The sequence below is a fragment of the Lodderomyces beijingensis genome, assembly GCF_963989305.1.
Source record: "Lodderomyces beijingensis strain CBS 14171 genome assembly, chromosome: 1".
In the NCBI taxonomy this organism is placed as follows: Eukaryota; Fungi; Ascomycota; class Pichiomycetes; order Serinales; family Debaryomycetaceae; genus Lodderomyces; species Lodderomyces beijingensis.
In genome coordinates, this window is record NC_089970.1 from 1,471,051 (window position 1) to 1,492,349 (window position 21,299).

General features: G+C 45.8%; 8 protein-coding genes across 8 annotated transcripts; 4 read left to right on the plus strand and 4 right to left on the minus strand. All coding sequences in view use genetic code 12, as the record gives it.

The window, feature by feature from the left end:
• Positions 1-113: 113 nt before the first annotated feature.
• LODBEIA_P05920 (uncharacterized protein) lies at positions 114-755 on the minus strand (the record flags this gene model as incomplete). The annotated part of the gene is made up of 1 exon (XM_066976305.1): positions 114-755. One exon carries the CDS (start codon positions 753-755, stop codon positions 114-116), a length of 642 nt encoding a protein of 213 aa, XP_066827530.1.
• A 410-nt stretch (positions 756-1,165) lies between these two features.
• LODBEIA_P05930 (uncharacterized protein) lies at positions 1,166-2,608 on the minus strand (the record flags this gene model as incomplete). The annotated part of the gene is made up of 1 exon (XM_066976316.1): positions 1,166-2,608. One exon carries the CDS (start codon positions 2,606-2,608, stop codon positions 1,166-1,168), a length of 1,443 nt encoding a protein of 480 aa, XP_066827531.1.
• Positions 2,609-4,424: 1,816 nt separating this feature from the next.
• LODBEIA_P05940 (uncharacterized protein) lies at positions 4,425-5,981 on the plus strand (the record flags this gene model as incomplete). Its single annotated transcript, XM_066976327.1, has 1 exon — positions 4,425-5,981. One exon carries the CDS (start codon positions 4,425-4,427, stop codon positions 5,979-5,981), a length of 1,557 nt encoding a protein of 518 aa, XP_066827532.1.
• A 1,785-nt stretch (positions 5,982-7,766) lies between these two features.
• Positions 7,767-9,422, plus strand: LODBEIA_P05950 (uncharacterized protein; the record flags this gene model as incomplete). The annotated part of the gene is made up of 1 exon (XM_066976338.1): positions 7,767-9,422. One exon carries the CDS (start codon positions 7,767-7,769, stop codon positions 9,420-9,422), a length of 1,656 nt encoding a protein of 551 aa, XP_066827533.1.
• A 441-nt stretch (positions 9,423-9,863) lies between these two features.
• On the minus strand, positions 9,864-12,110 carry LODBEIA_P05960 (uncharacterized protein; the record flags this gene model as incomplete). The annotated part of the gene is made up of 1 exon (XM_066976349.1): positions 9,864-12,110. One exon carries the CDS (start codon positions 12,108-12,110, stop codon positions 9,864-9,866), a length of 2,247 nt encoding a protein of 748 aa, XP_066827534.1.
• An 877-nt stretch (positions 12,111-12,987) lies between these two features.
• LODBEIA_P05970 (uncharacterized protein) lies at positions 12,988-15,825 on the plus strand (the record flags this gene model as incomplete). Its single annotated transcript, XM_066976360.1, has 1 exon — positions 12,988-15,825. One exon carries the CDS (start codon positions 12,988-12,990, stop codon positions 15,823-15,825), a length of 2,838 nt encoding a protein of 945 aa, XP_066827535.1.
• A 185-nt stretch (positions 15,826-16,010) lies between these two features.
• Positions 16,011-17,708, minus strand: LODBEIA_P05980 (uncharacterized protein; the record flags this gene model as incomplete). Its single annotated transcript, XM_066976371.1, has 1 exon — positions 16,011-17,708. The coding sequence occupies one exon, from the start codon at positions 17,706-17,708 to the stop codon at positions 16,011-16,013; it is 1,698 nt and encodes a 565-aa protein (XP_066827536.1).
• Positions 17,709-19,269: 1,561 nt separating this feature from the next.
• Positions 19,270-21,084, plus strand: LODBEIA_P05990 (uncharacterized protein; the record flags this gene model as incomplete). The annotated part of the gene is made up of 1 exon (XM_066976382.1): positions 19,270-21,084. The coding sequence occupies one exon, from the start codon at positions 19,270-19,272 to the stop codon at positions 21,082-21,084; it is 1,815 nt and encodes a 604-aa protein (XP_066827537.1).
• Positions 21,085-21,299: the final 215 nt, after the last annotated feature.

Genomic DNA, 21,299 nt, shown 5'->3' on the forward strand with positions numbered 1-21,299 from the left:
GAAGCAATCCCAACCAAAACGGTATATATGGTATACATTAAAGAGGAAAGAAAAAAAAAAATTACAAAAAAACAACCAACAAAACTAAAAGACCTTCAGAAAGAAAAGCCTATCTAATCCTTTTTGGCGTTGCCCTTCTTGGCCTCATCGAAGTTCTCCTTGAACAAATCGGCATTTTCCTTGTTGCCAAACCTGATGGCCAAAGTCTGCGCCTCCGGCTCGCCTTCACTGACGTCAGCAGTGACATTATAGACCCAGGACCTATCGCTGCCGATATTGGGCTTCAATTCGTAGTCGGGGGAGATCAAATGGTTGGCGCATATCTTCAACGTCTTGTCTCTTCTCATCACGATACGAGTCTTGCCCGTGGTGCCATGCTTGAGAAACTTGACGTCGCCCGTGCCTCTCTCCTTCCACTCTTTGGAGTCTGCGTGGAATCTGAACAATTTAGCGCGCACTTTGTATACGACTTCTTCGTCTTCTTCGTTGGTCTTGACCTCGACTTTCTTGTCGAGCTGGATCACGGGCGTGAATTCCACGTCGGCTTCTTCCTCGTCGGCCTTATCTTCCTCGTCAGCGGCAGCCTCGGTGGTGGACCCAGTCTTGGACTCGGTCTTGGACTTAGCTTCGGTTTCAGCTGCTGGTTCTTCCTTTTTCTCCTTCTTGGCTCCAAACATGGAAAAGACGTTTGATGTTGGTGGTTTTGGAGCGGCGGAAGCGTCCGTTGTTGCTGGCTTGGTTTCCTCGGCTGACATCTTTGATTGATTTATATATAGAAAAGAAACTAAATGGGGAGAAAGAAAACGTTTCCGTGAAGGAAAAAGGTGAATGCTGTTGGCGATGGTTGTGGCACTGGTGGTGGGAAATGGTCAACTTCGTGGCTGTTCTTCCCGTTGAAATCGGTCTGATTTTTTTTTTCTCCTTCATCGGAGTGTGGACACTTGAGTCACGAGACATCAACCACACATACTACACATGCTACACATCACATGTATATACCAACAGCCAAGTTCATCACTTCTTTTGTCAAGTTCAACACTTGATCTCTATATTTCAAAAAATAATGAGCCTATATACAAATATAATGCATTTTCTTCCCCCCCTTCGTCCCTCGTTCGCCACTCCCTCCCTCTCTTCCTGCTGAAATATTTTTTTCTTTTAATATTTACTTAGATCTAGTCAAGACTGAATTTGTCAATAGCTCCAACGCACTGCGAGCGTCGGATTCAGGTAATTGTCTTAAGTTCTCTAAAGCGTCCAAACAGTATCTTGCCGCCATTTCTCTAGTTTGTTCTAACCCTTGGTACTTGTCCACAGCTTCACGAGCAATCTCAACGTCGCCGGGTTCTTTGAATTTTCTTGCAATCAAGTCGCCCAATGCCGGGTCTTGTTTCCACGCAAACAAAATCGGGGCCGTGGCCAAGCCCAATTTCAAGTCCGCTTGGCTTGGCTTGCCAAACGACGACTCGGAGCTTGTATAGTCCAAGACGTCGTCAACGATTTGGAAACATAGTCCTAGATTGCGTCCAAATTGATAACAGTTTTCAATTATGTCATCTTGAGCTCCGCTGAGCACGGCTGCAGCACGGCACGATTTCGACATGAGACTAGCGGTTTTCAAATATGTCTTGTGCAAATAGTACTCAAACGACGCCTGCACGTTTGTCTCGTGGTCGACAATTTCCTGCTCGGTGACGGAATACTCGTGGCGTCGTGTGGGCACTTTGCCCGTTGGGTCGGGCATCTTTTTGCGGTCGCCGTCGTTATTAATAATGCCGTCATCTTCTCTATTGCTCAACACGGTGTTTTTCAACTGCATAAACTCGCCCTCGACCAAATTGGCAATGGTGGTACTCAACAACTCAATGACTTCGGGATTCCGCAATCTGGCAATGGCCACCGAGGCTCTGCCCAATAAGAAGTCCCCAGCCAATACCGCCATCTTGTTGGTGAAGGCAATGTTGCCACTAGGTCTACCTCTTCTCGAATCGGACAAGTCTATAACGTCATCATGGAGCAAACTGGCCGTGTGTATCATCTCGACTATTTCCGCCAATCTTCGCTGTTTGGGCAAGATGCCGTTGAGTTTATCCATCTTGGGCAATTGGTCCATGGGCTTGCTCAAGGGGTCCAATATGATTCGCGGGTTGATGCCGTGCAAGATCCGCAACGGGCTCAAACTGTCATCGACACTATTACCTGCTATCGACTCCAGGCCCAATCTTGGGGTTCCCTTGATATGTTCTTGCTCGGTCACGTCAATGTCGTCAATTGGTATTCTTTGACGCTGTTCAACGGGGATCTTCAGCAAGGCCTTGCTCAAGATCAACACAATCAATGGCCGTACGTTTTTACCTTCGGCTTCAAAATAATACGAGCTGACTCTGTTCAAGGTTGGATGGCCCGAGCCTATAAGATTAGCAATCGACTTTGCCAAGTGAGACATTTCATGGCTAACGATGGAAAAGGGATCCAGGAACTTTGGTTGTGTTGGAGTGATTAATTTTTCAGCTGCCTCCACCGCTGTCTTGAACGAGCTATTGGTGGAGTAGTAGAGCAATCGCCCAAATCGCAATAGCTGTCTCTGATACACAGTCCTCTTTATCATCCTCTACAAGTTTTTTTCCCTTTTTATTATATGTTTATCTAGGTGGTCTTACTACTTTTTTGTTCTAAAAGGCCCCCAATTGTGTTTCCGTGGTGGTTGTCCTGTTCATGGATTGGGATGTTATAGGTAAGTTTCTTGTCAAGATGGAGTATTTTTACTTGATTTTTTTTTTTTTTCGCTCTCGGATTTTCTGCCAGGTTGGAAGAAGAGAGTGGAAGTGGGAGAGTAGAGTGGGAGAGCGGGAGACAACAGGACGGAAGGTAGGTCTTGAAATTAGCACAGACACCCAGAGGTCAAAACATCGTGGATGTTGTACGGCTCGACTTTGAGCATGACAAAGCTATTCTCGCACTAATAAAGAAAAATTGCATAGGAAACCCCCCCTTTGAAGTAACGGGAAGAGATTGTTCTCCTATTAATGGAAACTCGTTCGATCGAAGCAATCTCTACTTTGCCACAGGCGAGACTTTTGCCATTCTGTTTCTAGGCAAGTTGGGAAAACCTCGAATTAAACAGTAGTTCGTAATAACAAAAAGTAGTAGCTTTCTAGCACAGACGTGCATTGGTTTGGGGAATAATTTCAATCCGACTTTTTTTGGTTCTTGAGACACACGCATTGATTAAGTCTTTTCGATCATCCTGCCCCCCCCCCCCCCCCCTGCCTCTTGCAGATTGAAGTCACAGAGGTCTAGAAAAGGAGACACAAATTTCACAACTTGCTCTTCCTGTTTGCCGTTCACCAAAAGCCTCTTTTGTCTACATTACCATAGTGTCGTTTGAAACAACCACGAATCCCAGCTTGTTTCCACTTGAATGGTTGCGAAAAAGCTACGAAAAAAAGAAAAAAATAAATTTTGCAACCCAGTAGACTTGGCAGTAGATGTATATCTTGATCAGACAATTGCAGATTCATCGCCGGTTGATTCTTCGGTTATATCATCCTCCATCCACTTATCAGGGTTTTTTCGACATTCCGAACCACTCATAAACGGAAATCCCCTCTCATTTCTCTTCCAGATCTTTCTCAGAAGACAAGTTCACACACATACAAACATACAAATGTCTTGATCCCCGATGGTTCAACGGTATTCGTGTTGACTTGTTCCAAGAATAAAACAAGAAAGAGCAATTGCTCACATGCCGAAGTTATGAAGCTTATCCTCTTCCTGCCCCCAGCTTCCTGTGCACAAGACAGTAAGGAAAATACGTCAAAAATTGTTTTTACAGAGACTCGGTATGATTCAACGGTATTCGTGTTAACTTGTTCCAAGAATAAAACAAGAAAGAGCAATTGCTCCAATGCCGAAGTTATGAAGCTTATCCTCTTCCTGCCCCCAGCTTCCTGTGCACAAGACAGTAAGGGAAATACGTCAAAAATTGTTTTTACAAAGACTCGGGATGATTTGCGCCTGACGATAAGGAGACAGGAAGCGAGGGGATAGGAGGCAAAGTCAAACGTTAACCACCCTCATCATCCGTGCTCAATAAGGTAGGTGCATCCGGTGCAGCTGCTATTCCAATTCTCCCATGGGCACCGAGAGCACCGAGAAATATTAAGACGCGGCACGTCTCGCGAGCCTCGTACAAGAAAAACTACCCGGACGGAAAAATGGTGGCAGAAAATAAAAAAAACTCGACGACGAAAAGTTCAACAATGTTGCCCTCTTCGGTCGGTTTTTTTTTTCGTTGTTTTTTTTCCCTTCTGCGGTGAAATTTTCACTCTTTGTATAAAAGTTTGTAGAAATTCCCCCCCTTCCTGCTCCCACTCCAAGCTCCATTTCGCTCAATTACAAGAATCCATTGAGAAAAAAATAAGATGTTGGAAGAAGTAGCGTTTATCAAGACTCCGCCCGGAACACAGCAAAAGCCCGAGGTGGAGTTGGTGGGAGAGGTCAAGACCACCAACACTCCCACGATCCACAATGCACCCTTGCCCGCCGATGGACCCGGCTCGGACCATTTCTCCAATGCCGCGTTGTTTAGCATCATGACGCTCGTGCCCGCTTACATAGTGTACAAGCTTGGGATGGGGTTCAAGACGTGGCTCGTGTTGTTTGTGGTGTTGGCGGTGCCGATCTTGATGGTGTTTTGGACTTTGGCCAGTACTTTTTCTCCGAGAATCAACGACAAGGTGCAGTACCCCAACAGACCCATCTCGTACTATTTGGAGTACCATACACCGGAACTCAAGGCCAAGTACCAAGACTGCAACGGCGGTAAAGGTAAGAAGATCCCCATTGAGACGTTTCAGGAGTTGTATTTTGAGGGCAAGGTTAGCTTCAAAGGAGATGCGTTGGACGTGATGGAATATAAGCATGACTGGGCCAATTTCAGATTCACGTTGGGATTGTTTAGGTTTTTCTTGTTGGGGATGATTCCCGAGGTTATTTTCCATTCGCAATCGCAGGATGAAGAACAGGTTCGAGACCATTACGATAGGGGGGATGACTTTTACACTTGGTTTTTAGGACCTCGCATGATTTACACTTCTGGAGTCATTGGAGACATTGAACGCGAAGAGACGTTGGAAGAGTTGCAGGATAACAAGTTGAAAGTCATGGCTGAGAAAATCGACTTGCAAAAAGGCGACCATGTGTTGGACATTGGATGCGGCTGGGGTACTTGGGCTACTTTTGCCTCGACGCAATATGGCGCTAACGTTACTGGTATTACATTGGGTAAGAACCAAACCAAATGGGGCAACAAGTTGTTGAGAGAATATGGAGTTTCCGAGTCACAATCTGAAATTGTTTGCTGCGACTATAGAGAAGCTCCTAAATCGAGCAAGCCAAGCGGGAAATACGACAAGATCACCAGTGTCGAGATGGCTGAACACGTTGGTATTCGGAGATTGACTGCCTACTTGGAACAATGTCGTGACGCGTTGGAAGATGACGGATTGTTCTTTTTGCAATACTCGGGCTTGAGAAAAAACTGGCAATATGAAGATTTGGAATGGGGTTTATTTATGAACAAGTACATTTTCCCCGGTGCCGATGCATCCACCCCGTTGGCCTTTTTCGCTAGTTGCTTTGAATCTGCCGGGTTGGAGATTGTTAGTGTTGATAACATTGGTGTTCACTACTCTGCCACCATTTGGAGATGGTACAGAAACTGGATTGGAAACAGGGACAAGGCCATTAACAAGTATGGTGTCAAATGGTACAGAATCTGGGAGTTTTTCTTGGCCAGTTCTGTTGTTGCCAGTAGAAATGGTACTGCCACTTGTTACCAGTTTGTCTTGCGCAAGAACATCAATTCCTACGGCAGAGTCAACTATGTTCCCAAACAACAAGGTTTGCAAGGTGCTATCAAAGGCAATGGAACCCAGACGAGTAAATGGACTAAAGACTTTACCAACTTGTACCAATAATGGAACCTTTTCACGAATGGGATTTTTTTTCCATCTCTGGTTGAAGTAATGAATAGGTTGGTGATGGAACTCAGATATTGTAGCAAATAGACAGCTGGTGTATTTGATAGAACAAAACAAAATAAAACAAAAGAAAAAGCAAGACTGAAACGTGGTACTGGTGGCTGCTGGCTGGTGACCCTGGGGGGCTGTTAGCTCCAGGGCCAATCGCGGCCGATTCCGAGCCGCGGATATGGACGTTAGCGAGCACCGACGACGGCGCGCGGTGGCCTCTCTTGCCCTTTTTTGTATGGCATTCTACAAAGCCATCCCCTTAGCCCAAAACGGCAATTTCCCTCGGCCTTTTCCCAGATTTCTCTCATGACTTTTTCTTTTTTTTTTCCTCTGAGGGAGCGGGAATATACGTCACCATCGTCAAAGAACAAAAAGAGAAAAAGGGACAGTACACAGGAGCAGCTACAGCAGTAGTAGAAGTAGAGGCAGAAGCAGCCAATGGCGGGATGCTTGCGAGCATGTAAGGAACACAGGCAAAAAAGGGAAGATAAAGTTTAACTTCGGATCGAGCATTAGCTCTGGAAACATGCTTGAATGTACGTATACCGGCACCAAAGATATATACATCTGGGAGGGAGCGAGGGGCGAGCGGAGTCCGGGGTGGTCTTCTCTTTTCTCTTTCTTTCTCTTGCTTCTCTCACTCAATTGATTCGATTCGATTCGATGGAGCCAGAAAACTGCGCTGGAATTTGTATATTTTTTTGTTTTTGACTCTGTTTTGCCAGAGGTTGCGGTACCTCGGTTACATTGCTGAGGTGCGGTTTCTATTGTTTTAGCCTTCACATGTCCCCGGGAAAAAAAGGGGGAAAAAAGAGGCGGGTGGCAACTGGGGTGAGCATGAGCGGGCTCCCTCCTTCAAAGAGTCGAGTTTAATTGAGAAGCTTGGTTGACGGTGTATTCATGGCTTTGATTTATGAGACCGGGACTATAGCCGGGGGGAAGGAAAGGAAGTAAAAGAAGTCAAAATAAAACGAAGTCAGTTTGCTGAGAAGTTTCTGAAGTTCCGTCAACCCTTAGATAACGATAAAGCCGCGACAGATTGGCATTATTATACTTTTGTTTTCCAGTGAGCAAACGCGACATTTTCACCTCACATGACACACATGGAGACGGTAATGAAGGTAAGGGATAATGCAGAAATGTCGCATTCACCCTCCTTTGCGCTTAGTTGGGTCTTTTTTTTTTTTTTTTAATAATCTGGGGTAAGCCATTTCTCTCTGTTTGCTGCTAATGTCCGCTGTGCTCTTATTATATATTGTTGTAAGTGGTGTTAGCGTTCCCCGTGAGAAACATTTCACATTCTCTCTTTGAACCTGCGGGTCTGCAGCGGTGGCACTACTACTACTGACACAGGATGTAGCATTTGGGCGGGTGGTATATGGTAGGGGTAGTGGTGACAGCTTGAAGCACGACATGAAGATCGGACAATCTCTCCCTCTCCAAATGTCCAGATTTTTTTTTTTTTTTTTTTCTTTTTTTTTTTCACATATTTAAGCCGACGCTTTTCCCGCCTGTTTCTTGCAATACTCGAGCCAGAAAGCTCTTTTCCCAACCTCCCTTTTGCTCATTCTTTGTTTCAATTGCAAATTGTCAAACTAGATAGATTTTTATTTCAAATTAGAAGGTCTATTGTAACTTATCTTAGCTGAAGTCAACTACTTTGCATATTTGCATCACGTTTACATTTTTTTTTTTGTTTTGAACCCATAGTTGTTTTTGCCAACAAAGATCATGTCTAGCCCATTCCCTACTGTTGCCGACAAGGTTAAAGGAGTCCAGATCTTGGGCCCCGTTCCCCAAAATGCCAAGCACATTTTCTCGCCCGAAGCGTTGGCTTTGGTTGCTTTGTTGCACCGCGGCTTTGAGAAGAAGAGACAGGAATTGTTGGCTGCTAGAAAAGAGGAGCAAAAATTGAGAGACCAAGGCAAATTGCCCAACTTTTTGCCCGAGACCGAACACATTCGAAACGACCCCACGTGGACTGGTCCTCCGTTGGCCCCTGGCTTGATTGACAGAAGATGCGAAATCACGGGTCCTACCGACAGAAAGATGGTGATCAATGCCTTGAACTCCAACACTGCTACCTATATGGCTGATTTCGAAGACTCGTTGACTCCAGCTTGGAAAAACTTGGTTGACGGCCAAGTCAACTTGTACGATGGTGTGCGCAGAAACTTGACTTTTGAAACCAACGGCAAGAAGTATGCCTTGAATTTGGAAAAAGGCCGCCACATTCCAACCTTGATTGTGAGACCAAGAGGCTGGCACTTGACTGAAAAGCACGTTTTGGTTGACGGCGAGCCAGTTAGTGGTGGTATCTTTGATTTTGCCATTTACTTTTACAATAACGCTTTTGAAACCATCAAGAGGGGTTTTGGACCATATTTTTACTTGCCCAAGATGGAGCACCACTTGGAAGCCAAGTTGTGGAATGACATTTTCAACTACTCGCAAGACTATATTGGCATGAAAAGAGGTACCATTAGAGGCTCAGTCTTGATTGAAACCATTCCGGCAGTTTTCCAAATGGATGAAATTATCTATCAATTGAGAGAACACAGTGCTGGATTGAACTGTGGTAGATGGGATTACATTTTCTCATACATCAAGTGTTTGAGAAACCACCCCGAGTTTATCTTGCCCGATAGATCTCAAGTCACCATGACTGCACCATTTATGTCCTCGTATGTCAAGTTGTTGGTGCACACCACCCACAAGAGACAAGTTCACGCCTTGGGTGGTATGGCTGCTCAAATCCCAATCAAGGATGATGAAGCGAGAAACAGAGCCGTTTTGGAGAATGTCGCCAAGGACAAGTTGAGAGAAGTCACCTTGGGCTGCGACTCGTGTTGGGTTGCCCACCCTGCTTTGGTGCCTGTTGTTCTCAAGGTTTTCAATGAACACATGAAGGGACCAAACCAGATTGACTTGCCACCAAAGGAGCCATTTAAGCCAATCACCCAGCGTGACTTGTTGTCGCCATTTGTTCCAGGTGGTGTCATTACCGAACAAGGTATCAGAGCCAACATCATCATTGGTATTTCATACATTGAGGCCTGGTTGAGAAACATTGGCTGTGTTCCAATCAACTACTTGATGGAGGATGCTGCTACTGCCGAAGTCTCGAGAACCCAAATCTGGCAATGGGTCACTCACGGTGCCCACACCAACACTGGCAAATTGATCACCAAGGACTATGTCAAGCAATTGTTGGATGAAGAGTATGCCAAGTTGACCAAGAGTGCCAAGCCAGGCAACATGTTTAAGCAAGCATTTGCCTACTTTGCACCAGAGGCATTGGGTGAAAAGTATTCTGATTTCGTCACCACGTTGATCTACGACGACATTACTACTTTGGGCAGACCAGTTCCAATTGAAAAATTGTAAACTAGCTTGCTTGTTTGTGTGTACTGGTTTACTCATGAATCACAATTCCTCCTTGTTTCTATTTAATGTATAGTATAGTTTATTCTATTTGAATGCTAACAACGCTCGATACTATTTGTCGGAATTTTGGAGTCTCGCAGTTTCGCAGTTTCGCAGTTTCGCAGTTTCGCAGTTTCGCGATTGTGCAGATTCTGAATTAGCCGAGGCTAACGCTTTCGGGTGAGCGGATCGGGAATCAGACAATTTTTCCATCATGAAAGAAGCAAAGTGGCTCACAGCGGCGCAAAGGCAGGGGGGATCAACTTCACCATATTAGCTAACTCCGATTCTATAAAATGCTATACGTTACAAATTTAGAGGTTTCGAGAAGAGGAAAAGAAAATAAAAAGAAGCGCAGGGTCGGAAGGGCCAATTATCTGGAGTTTTCTTCTCCAACTTGATTCATTTCTGGCCCTTGATGTCTACTTTCTGACTCGATGCAATCTTCGCCATGACGGCGCTCTTGGCGCGCTTAGCGTCGAAATCCTCGTTGGAGATAAATGGAGCAGCTAATTTCAACCTGTTCAAGAATCGGCGACACTCGTCTCCTGATTCTTCATCTTGGGGGAAAGCTAATAGCGACAGCAACACACGCAAGCTCATCTTGTGGTAACTGGCGCAGACGTTGCCCAATTGCACTAATCGCACTTTATCAGCTAAAAAATTATCAATCATCTGTAGTGCGAGCGCCGTGTCGCGCTTGTGTTTGAATGTAGCCAACTGCAGGAAGAATCGGATCGAGTTGGTGGTCAACTTGTTGAAGTTGCAGCGGAATAACGCATTGATCAACTCGAGGTAAATCTGGTGTGGTTCAGGGTACGCGAATTCCAAGTAGTCGCGCGCGAATAACGATTTGAGTTTCATTATCTCGCTGTTGTTCCGCGTGATCATCATGTAGATGACTCTGTAGCACAACATCTCGAGTTCGCAGCTGATGAAGCAATGGCGGCGCGGCAGAGCAGGGTCTGACGATGAGGAGCGACGCATGTGGTACAAGTTCTTCAATTGGGTCTGGCATTGGTTAAACTCGCCCAAGTCGTTGTGCTTGATGGATAACCGCGCGTTTTGCTCGTATATCTCAATAGCGAACTCGTTCTTGATGTGCTGCACAGTGAGGTCTTGCCGGATCAGCTTGAGCTGGTTCTTGATGTAGTCGTAAGCAATGTTGACTTCCATCGTGTGGTACTTGTCGAGCACATGCGCTATGCTTCTTTGCAACACCCATTGCGGCCGGACTTTATCTGGATCGGGCGCCGATGTCAACCGCAAATAATCTTTCTCGAGCGATACGCTTTTACCTACAAACGCACCGCTATTACTGCCATCGGGTGATACGGTGGGGAGGACACTCGCGGAGGAAGGGCTGCCGTTGCTGGGATGGAGTTCAAAACGTTCGCGTCGTTGACGCTTGCGCTCGCTGGAGACGTAATCGTCACTGCCCTTGTGCTTGGCGTTGATATCTGCATAAGACATGGGTTTCATGGCTGAGGACGTATCCGATTCAGCAGCAGCACTCGATAAATTATCGTTAAAGCCAATGGTTCCAGAATCGTTGTTTGTATGAATGTGGCCTTTGGCACTTGCATTTGCTAGAGAAACACCCAATAGGTCAACGTCATATTCACGAGGTAAAGGTCGAGTTGCGAGAGGAATTCCTGGTGGGTTGTGGGTATGGGGCTCGTCGTGGACAGTGGAGGACTCAAAAGAGGTGCTATTATGGAGAAAACCGTGCGGTTGCTCTTCCACAATGGCTCCATTCTCATGTGTTGAAGCAGGATCGTGATTGAAATTCTCGCGTCTGACTGTTTCTGCAAAAGGAGGATGATGGGGACTTTTTCTAGTTATTTTTTGCTTGGGCCCCTTGCCCTGTCGACGCATCCGTTCCAACCGTTGACATTCCAACTCGAGTTCGCAGTTGTCATCCAAGATTGGAATCCGCTGTGCCGTCCAGTCATTCGCCCAAAATAATTTCTCGGTTTTGGCGATTCTCAACAATTTCCCCATTTGCTCCTTGGCTATAGCCTGTTTTTCGGGACTTAAAGCAAAGACTCGTTTCAAATTTGTCTCGACAAATGCAGTGGCACTTGGGGGGATTTCGGGATTGTCTTCGCTGGAAGTCCGAGACCCTACATCCTCAGATGAAGATGCCGGGTTTCTCCCTTCCTCATTGAAGCTAGCCCCTTCGTTGTGACTGTAATGGTCGACAGATGCAGCGTTATTTTGAGGGACGCTGGGCAGGAGTTCTGGGTTGCGACTTAGTCTTGGAGGCGGCGCTTCACTGAAGCCACCGAATGACATCGCCTCCGGTTTCGTTGGTGCGGAGTAGCCCGAGAACTCATCATCTGGCGTGTCCGGTCGCCGAGTATCCGCCTGCCCTCGGCCACTACCGTGATCATTGTCATAGCTGCCAGAACCCCCATTTGAGAAACCATAGCCACTGACCGGATAGCCGTTATTGTAGTTGGATTGGCCGTAGCCTGACTCGGTATTGCCCTGGCTGAAGTTCCCGCGGCCCCCATCGCCTCCGGCGTTGTTATTGCTGGTTCCCCTTTTGCCCCGTCCACGTCCACGTCCACGAGAGTCGCCTCGCCCCCTACCTTTGCCTCGTTTAAATATTGTAGGTTGAACCTCGTTGTAACAATTCAGCATTGAATACGATAATACGCTAACCGCTGGGGCTTTTTTTTTTCTTAAAAATTTCGAGTACAAAATGTATTACAGAGATAATGGTAGAAGTACAACGCCCTTTCAAACGTCTTAGATCCTGTTCCGGGGGGAGTTGATGTATCAGGGATATGTTGTTAGAAGGGACCAAATTGTACCAGTCATCCCTTCCTCCTCTTTTTTTTTTTCCCACACCCGCTCTCTCACTCGGGATGTCTCCGATGAGGGTGGGAGTTTTGATGCTGCAATGGATTCAACAATGCAGAGGCAACTGTATGAGGAGAAGCTGCTGCAAGCAAGAGCGGCTACTGGTGCTTGTCTCTTGAAGCGATATATGATCCCTGGATGGCTCAAGCCACGAGACCTACCCCCCCCCTCAAAAAAGTGCATAGAGGTTGTATGTGCGTGTTGAACATAGAGACTGAAAGAGACGAACGAGTATCGGCTACTCAATTCCCCCCCCCCCCCCCCCCAAATTCTTCTTCGCAACATAGAGACCCTAGTGGATTCCAAAGTGTCAGATATAGTTGCTGATAACAGAAATCCCTCTTGCTAGAGCGGGCCACCAGGTGAATAAAGGTCGCCTTCTCCACTTGCTATTCGTCCCTGAAGCTTTCCTTTCGCTCTTGCCTTTTTTCCTTTGCTTGTTTGACTGAAGGGGGAAATCGAGGACTCCAGAGCAAAGTCACAGATTTCTGCTGCCACTACGCTTTCACACAGCCACCCACCGTTTCCCCTCGATCCCAAACGCCAAACCAAGGCGAGAGCTCTGTTGAAGTACCTGATTGGCGATTTTTGTTATTATTATTGGGTGTCGAGTAGATTGCAGATGATCATTGTGCTGTGATTCAAGCTCCATCCAATGTCGTTGAAATCTTCCATTTTCAACACCGGAAACCCGCCAGGTAAGCCCCCACCGCCGCGAAATAAGAAACTAGCACCAGGATCGTCTTCTTCGGCTAGGCCGAGACCGTTGAGCCCCTACATAAACGGGACTTCGAAGGCTACTACCCCAAGACTGTCAGCATGCACCACGCCCCAGCCTGAAGAAAATAATAGCCTGGCCCCCACTTCGCCCTTAAATTCGGCAGCGGCCTGGGATGTGAATGAGCTTCTTGAATTGTTCAAGAATGACGGAACCTTGCCTCCGATATTGTCGCCTACTATACCGGAATTCGACCTCAAGAGCGAGGCTGGGGATTTCATGAGCGCAAGGAGACAGCAAACTGATAATAATGTTCATAATAACGATAACGATAAAGATAACGATAACACCAACAATAGCAATAACAACAACACTCACATCAGCAATAGCGATGCGAATACTAGGACGGATGGGAAGATTGCAAGTGGTTCAAAGAGTACTAGTCCGCAGCTGGTTCTGTTGGACCGTGGATCAGAATCTTCAATCAGGAATATTGGCCCAAGGCCGCTGGGATCTGAGGGATCTGACGAGGAGGAGGAGGAAGAAGAAGAAGAGGAAGAATTTGATGAGAATTTGCCCGTGTCAATGTTGTCCCCCACACTTCCTGCGATTTTCGATCCCGATCGATCTTTAAAGGTTGCCCCTATACCTCGTCACGAACGAGACCGGAGTGCAGTCAAAGAGAAAATCAGACCAGCTCGACCTAGAGAACGGAACGAAGAACCAAGTCAATCAAGTAGGGCACCTTCCAGCCAACCAACTTCCAAACCGGATAGGAGGAAAACTACAACATCAAGAACTGATTCTTCTGAAACCAATGGCTTCAACAAGAAATCAACTGGTAATTACCCTCCCAGTCAAGCTAATGGATCAAAGTCGCATGCAAGCTCAAAAGAAGAGCAAGAGCCACTTTTAAGAGACAAATCTCCTCCAGCCAAAGTGAAAAGCCCACAAAAGAGCAGCAAGGGAGAATCTACTACAGAAAAGAAAGCATTAGACACGAAAGAGGAACCAAAACCCGCTAATCCGCCAAGATCCACCTTCAACTCCATCACCACCAAAACGGGCGTTTTCAAATGGATAAACAAACTGCACGAGCCAAATCCCAAATTTCTCGTGCGAATGGTTCTCAACAACAAATTGAAATATCAAAGACTATTTGGCAAATCACTAAGCCCTTTGAAATTGTCGGGCTTTGGAATAACCAAACAAGATGAGGGCCGCGCAAGAGACAATGAGTCGGTGAGCTCGTCGTCGCCTCGCAAGGACACACACAACACAGAAACGAGCCTAGACAAGAAAGCACAAGCCAATAGGAAAAATGCAGTTGATAGCCAACTGGATAAGACAAATGCAATTGCAAGGAGCGCATCGGGACTGTCGTCAAACTCGGTTTCGCACAGCACAGAAAATTCAGAAGATGAAAGAAAGATCAAAGTGCAGCAAAAGAGTAAAAAAGTTCCAAAGATATTTGTACATGGCGATGCTTCTACTTTTGTCAAACAACAGAGGAGCAAATCACCTGAGGACTCAACGGGTAAAGCTGAACCGAGTAGCATCGCAAGAGAAGACTCAACGTTGTCCACAGCAAACACCCTGGCGGAAACTTCTAAAGAAATGGAAGATCTCAACCAGGAGCGTAAACGATTCGCGAGGTATAAGCAAGCCAAGCTCAAGGAGCTTGAAGAGATTGAAAAGTCAAACAAAGAGATGGAACAGCGTTTGCACGCTAGAGAAGCAGAACTCAAGAGTAGGAGCTCCACCCTTAGCAGCAACGAGGAATCTGGTCGACGCAGTGAAGATCGCGATCGTGACCGCGATCGTAAGCGTCTGGTACCGCCAGCTCTGGCACAAATCCATGGAAACACCACCAAGCGAGCCAAGCACCGGTCAACATTTACCAACCAATACACACAAGTGCACCATGCGATCCAATTACCAGACTATTCACACGCAGAAGCCGAAGACGTGAAGATCAAATTGAACGACAAGAAGAAATTCTGGCAGACGCAAGCACGAGACGCGCAGAAACGAGTAGATGATCTCGAACACGCTAAACACGCTACACCAAATGACGACTTGTTGAGCGTTGTGATCAAAATCGATGTGATTTTAATGAAGATGGTCTCGTGCGATTACGACGAGCGACACAAGATTGTATCTCGTGTGTTGCCAAGTGAGAGATCATGGATGGCGTTGGAGAAGGAAATTGGCTCATTTATTTCCAAGCTTCGCCACTTGATAGACTCGACAACTACTGGAGCACAAGTCTTTTTACAAGTTGTCAAGTGTCTCATGTTTCAAACTCGCGCTTTGGTTGTGAAACGAGTTTCGCAAATATTAGCAAATGTCATCAGCTCATATCGTGCAAAGGAGCAAGGCGCCGACCAAACTTTGAACCTCAAGATTATCGAGTTGCAAGTTTCGGAATTGGGGTGCAAGCGTCAACAGGAAGAGTTTTTCGCAAATAGCCAACTGGCGTACTTGTACGATGCCATGGAGGTGAATTTCCCCGAATCGTGGGAGGCTCGTTTGGGGAGCTGGGAAGATGTCCAGCGCGACCGCGGCAGACGCGAGGAGTTTTTGGTGTCGAATTTGAAAGCGTTGATCGGCAATGGGTTTTACTTACCCATGGGTGTTTATTCCAACTTGAGCGAGATGAGCGACTTGTTGTTCTTGGTGACGTCGGAGTTTATACGCAACTGGAACAAAAATCGAGATCGAGATCGCGCTGGTTCCATACTGTACCGACTATTAAGCGGACCGTCGGATTGAATCATAGCCTGGCGGTGATATACATATATATATATACAACATACTGAACATAGACTCTCAGCCCGACATCAAGGGGGATACATTGTCAACCTAGATGAAACCAGCATAGATTCTAGGACTCGCGTGGTACTTTTCTCATCTAGTTTTTGTTTTAATTTTTGTTGTTGTTGTTGTTGTTGTCAAGTCTATAGGGACAACTTGACGAATTTCTCCTTGTATATCCAACTATTACCAATCAGCTTCACCCCAAACACTTCACAACTTCGCAACCACGCCGCAGCTTTAGCCAAGTCCTTCTTCCGGTTCTTCAGCTTTGTAGTGTAAATCTCGCCCAAGGTCTCCATCGCTTCCACGTTTCCCATCGAGCCCGCTTTGCTCAAACAGGCGATACCGTTAGCCTCGTCATTTGCAGCTAAAGTGGGGGAACTCGTACCGCCAACCCAACCATTGCACAAATACAGTCCCAATTCAAAATAGCTCAACGCCAACACATCGGTTTTGTTTTTGTTTGCAGCCATGATTTTGGAGATTTGGGTCTTGTTCATCCCCTTGAACAACAAATATAGCGACTCTACATTGGTTCCATTGTAGTACAAATCTGTATTGTTGGTGGAGGCAAGGTTGGTAATGATCAACTTTAGCAAATCCGGCAGCGCGAGTTTATTCAATTTCGAAGTGATTAAGCTTTGATTCGGCGGAGATGATGATGGAGATGATGATGGGGATGAAAGGGAGCTGATTAGTATACATTTGCATAACCATTTCATTGACGAGGCAAAGTTTTGTTTGACTCCTTGTCCGTGTTTCAACGCAATCGCGTACAAGTACATTGCTTTCGGGTAATTATATGGATCGTTTGCTGCAATTTGTAGTTGATACAGCGCCTCGCGGTGTTTATTTATTGCCCGAAGTTCCATTGCGATAACGACTCGAGATTCAGGGGCAATTTCTTGGCTTTTGGAATGGGTGTGGTGAGAGTAATTTGAAACGGAACCAGAGCCGGAACCGGAAGTTTGAACATTTACAAGTGCCGTGTTTTCTAGCGAGTCCTCGGACAGATTGTTGCTGCTGAAAAAGTCATTTTCCTTATCGGAGGATCGGCTACTTGTTGGAGTCAACGGTACCCTAGAAGACGTTTGCAGCAAGAACTGGTGTTGGTACGGCACGTGCGGTTTATGGTTGCGTTCGCCAAGCGATAGCGAGGACAATGTAGGCACGGTTGAGTCTGAGGAGTAGTTGCGTTTCGTCGGTAGGTCGCGAGTTGTGGATGATGCTTTCGAATTGTTGTATGGCTCGGGTGCTGTCACTGTTTTAATGGTGTTGACAGAGTCGGATGATAACGATTTCGTGTTGGATTTCGACAGCAAATGCGGAGGGGGCGCGGTACTACTTCTCAATTGCTGTTCCTGAACAGTCCTTTTCAGGGGTAGGTGTTTGTTATGAGGAGCCTTTGTTGCAATCTTTTTGTGGTTGAGATTAGTATCTCCTAGCCGTGCAGGATTGGCATCTAGTCCTCCTCTTTGTCTCGGTTCAGGCTGCAATTTGCTGGTTGTTCGTGGATTGAAACTTGTTTTGTCCCGTTCTGTTGGAGCTATTTGATACGGGAATTGCGCCAGGACGTTGCGCTGTTGCAAGCTAGGTGACATTTGACCTCTTAGTTTTGTTATTGCACTCAAGTTGTTCATTGGATACTGGTTCAATGCATTTGCTGCATTTACTAGTCTGATGTTATTGTCTCTTTGATAAATACTGTCTCTGTTTGAAGATGCTATGGATTCATTATCGAAATCCAACCTGTCTAGCAATCTTTCGCTTGTGCTCACCGAGTCAAACGAGTATATACTGTCTCTATCTGAAGCTCGAATTGAAAGCAGATCGTACATGATGGAATAAAGCTATTTAGAACCTATATTAGTTGTGGCAGAAAGCGAAGGGACTTTGAATTTTCGGATTTTTGAAAACTATTTTCACCTGATAAAAGATTGTTGTTGGTGGACAAGTCAAGCGAGTGAGGGAAGGGAGAAGGAATGGTGATGATGAACAACCAAGTAACCAGTTTTTATTTTTATCACTATGTAGTTCTTCTTTGTTGTTGTGGTTCCTGGTTGTTAGGAAAGTAAGGTTTTTTTTTTTTTTTTTTTTCCCAGTAATCTCAATCTGTAGTACAAGGCGAGTAATTAATAGAGCAGTTAAGCAAGCGTCTGTTGCCAGGATGTTCTACTTTTGCTTGTTTAAATCGGAAATCTTGTTTGATATAGGAAAAAAAAAAAACCCGGTGGGTTGGTTGTGGTTTGAGAATTGTCGTATGTGTTTGTTTAATTTTAGACTATTTGTTTGTTTTATAATTAGACTCGCGTCACGTGCCACGTCCAGAAATAGCCATGGCTTATTTAGGAATAATTAACTTCTATACGGCAATAGAGCGCACGACAGGTCACGTGATAAAGTTTGAGACAAAGGAAATGACAAAAAAAAAACACGACAGGAACGAGGGCGAGTGTCGCGACATGCACGGTGCAGAATTCACGACAATCGACTCACGACAGGCGCACCACACACAATACACACATGCATACTGACGCTTTGTTTGCAACAGAATTTATGTTCAATCGCTGGGCAACAATAGCACGCCACCCGTTTCAAACACCTTTCTCGTCAAATCAAAGATGCAGCCGCTAAACTGTCCTCTTAATCTGGGCCGCCCCCATCCTACCCGCCGTCTCGAAATATGATCCTATTTTCCAATAAGCTCCATCAAAAAAAGTAAAAAAGGCGGTCTAGTTCTGCTGCGTAGAGATGGTCGCGAACGAATCCGGCCAAAAGTGGCAAGGACAAGTTATAGCCCAATTAAGGCTCGTCTTGAGGACATCACCCCAAGATTGAACGGTTTTCTGTGTTCTTCTTTTTGCCCCTGTGTTATCCTCATGCACAGGTAACAATAGAATGATAATTTTTTTCTATCATTTACTCTGCCATGGGACCACGTCTCAAAGCTCCTCTTGCATCCGTTCTCATGGATAAAATTAAAAATTAATTATTACAATTTTGAGCAGTACAAGAATAGTGTGCAACCAAACCAGGTTTGGCTGCAAATCCTTCCACTCTTCCCTCCTAGAAGGAACTGACAATTGGCGTCCGGAACAAAATAGAATATCCCTCTTCTTTCCAATTGGACATATAAACATATCGTACTTTCTCTCCCCTCTCCCGTCTCCATTCTCTCACTGCCCCGTTTCGACGTGAATCATCTAGAGAAATTCCCCAGATAGTGGATCTGTATTCTTGCTCAACCGTGAAAAAGATCTCCCCGATCCAAAGTCTTCAGCAAGAAACCCCCCAGAAAGGTAAAAGTAGAAAAGGGAAGATTGAGCAACTTTGAAAAACCTAGGCATATCTCGCAAAATTTCAAATTGAAAACACCAAAAGATAGCCGCCACATCAGTCATGGATCAAGCGATACAAGATGCAAACCTATCCAAGCTCTCTCTCGTCTGCGCAGCAGCACTCACACCTATATCCTTGTACGTTATCCTACGACTACGACGCGAGTTAAAGACAGATCGGAGAGTCACCGCGTTGGCGATAACATGCGTGATTGCAATCTTGAATCTCAACTTGTGGTATTTCGCAACTTGGTCTCTATGGGATATGCAATTGCCCGTGGTGGATCAGCAAGCAAGCGCGTTGAATGATGCCATTTATGATTTGCAATATAGCAAGTTTCCCGTTGCTGGTTATGCCTGGGGCAACCACAACCGCAGCAGCAGCGACAGTGGAAATACATGCGACGCCATCCTGATCTCGAATCGTCTGCCGGTTGAGGCTAGCCAGGCTTTGAACCTCAATAGCGATGAAGATATCCCACGCATACGTCTGCAGCTACGTGAAATGTCCACGAGCAACGCCGTTTACCAGTTGTTTTTCCAAGCTGGAAAAGATGAAACCGAGGCCAATATCCTCAGGAACAAATGGTTCAAGTTCTGCGGCAGTGCCGTGTGGATGTCGCAGCACCAAGTCTATTTCATGGTCAACAGAATTATTTACGCCAAGTCGGGGCGGAGATCATCGCCTACAATCTCGGTGCTTTACGCACAAGTATTCAACTCAGAATGGCAACAGCTTTACGATTACAAATTCCCCCAGCTGGAGTTGAATTTTCCCACGATATTACCACACGAGATTGACGTTGGTGAGCGTAAGGAAAAGGCTTTTATTGGTAGCGAAGACCCCCGGGTGATTTTGAACCAGTACCACAACGTTTCCAACCACCTAGTTCAAGAACCAGTGATTGTATTCAGTGCCCGCAGCTCGGAAACCAACTGGTCGCGCGCCATGCACGTGTATCAGCCATTGCGCAACCCCCACAAGATCACCAGACTATACATCCGCAACAAGAAGCGAAGTTTTATTGAGAAAAACTGGGCTCCATTCATAGACCACCACGTGGAAGCTCCCGATATCGATGCTGATTGGGGCAACTTGGGCGAGAACAAGATCAATTTCATATACAATTTCAGTCCGTTGCGTATCATCAAGTGCGATGTGACTTCCGGTGAGTGCAATCGTATCTCGGGCCCCGACTTTAATAGAGAAAATGCCAATGATAACGCTGGTAATTTACGCGGTGGCACCAATATTGTGGCGGTGCCTCGGGAATATATCCCGCAAACGGAAACAACACAGGGGAGGAAGTATTGGTTTGGCGTGGCGCGGTCACATATCAACGATTGCGGCTGCGTCAATGAACTTTACCGCCCCCATTTTTTCATCATGTCGTGCCCGTCCACCTCCTCGTCCTCGTCTCAAGCGCCGTTTAGATTAGACTACATTAGCTCCTTGGTGGACTTTAACGTGAATCCCGAAACGTGGAGCACCGAGCAGGGGAAGAGCACGTGTGGTGACGGCAAGTCGGTCTTGATACCTAATTCCATAGCATACTGGGGTCGTCGCACTACTAGTGGTAATAGTAGTGGTGGTGGTGCCACGAGAGAAGAGGATTACATGGGCATCACTTTCAGCGAGGCTGATCGTACTAATAAGTTGATCCATGTGAGGGGATTGTTGAACTATGTGCACCAAATCTTGAGTGGGCCTGTGGGTGAACGCGATGACGATGACGATGACGATGGCGATGGCGGTAGAGATGAAACTAAGGAGGAGATTGATGAGTGGAACAATGTACTTGGCAAATGCTCGACTTTCGACTCGAGTGAATATTGCAAACTTGCCCAAGAATATCTCGATTGGGAAAAAAATTAAGTAAAAAAAAATCAAGAATTGTAGGAAAATAAATGGTTTAAAAATTTGGGCTTTTCAGGGTTAGGTTTGTTAGATAAAGAGTTTGAATTTTATTCTTCTTAAAAAGTTTCTTGATGCAATATAAAAACATAGGTAATTTATAATTGTTAGACTGTGATCGTTAACAAAAGGAAAAACAACAGTAAAACTCTCTTCTCATCTCTTGTCTTTTCTCT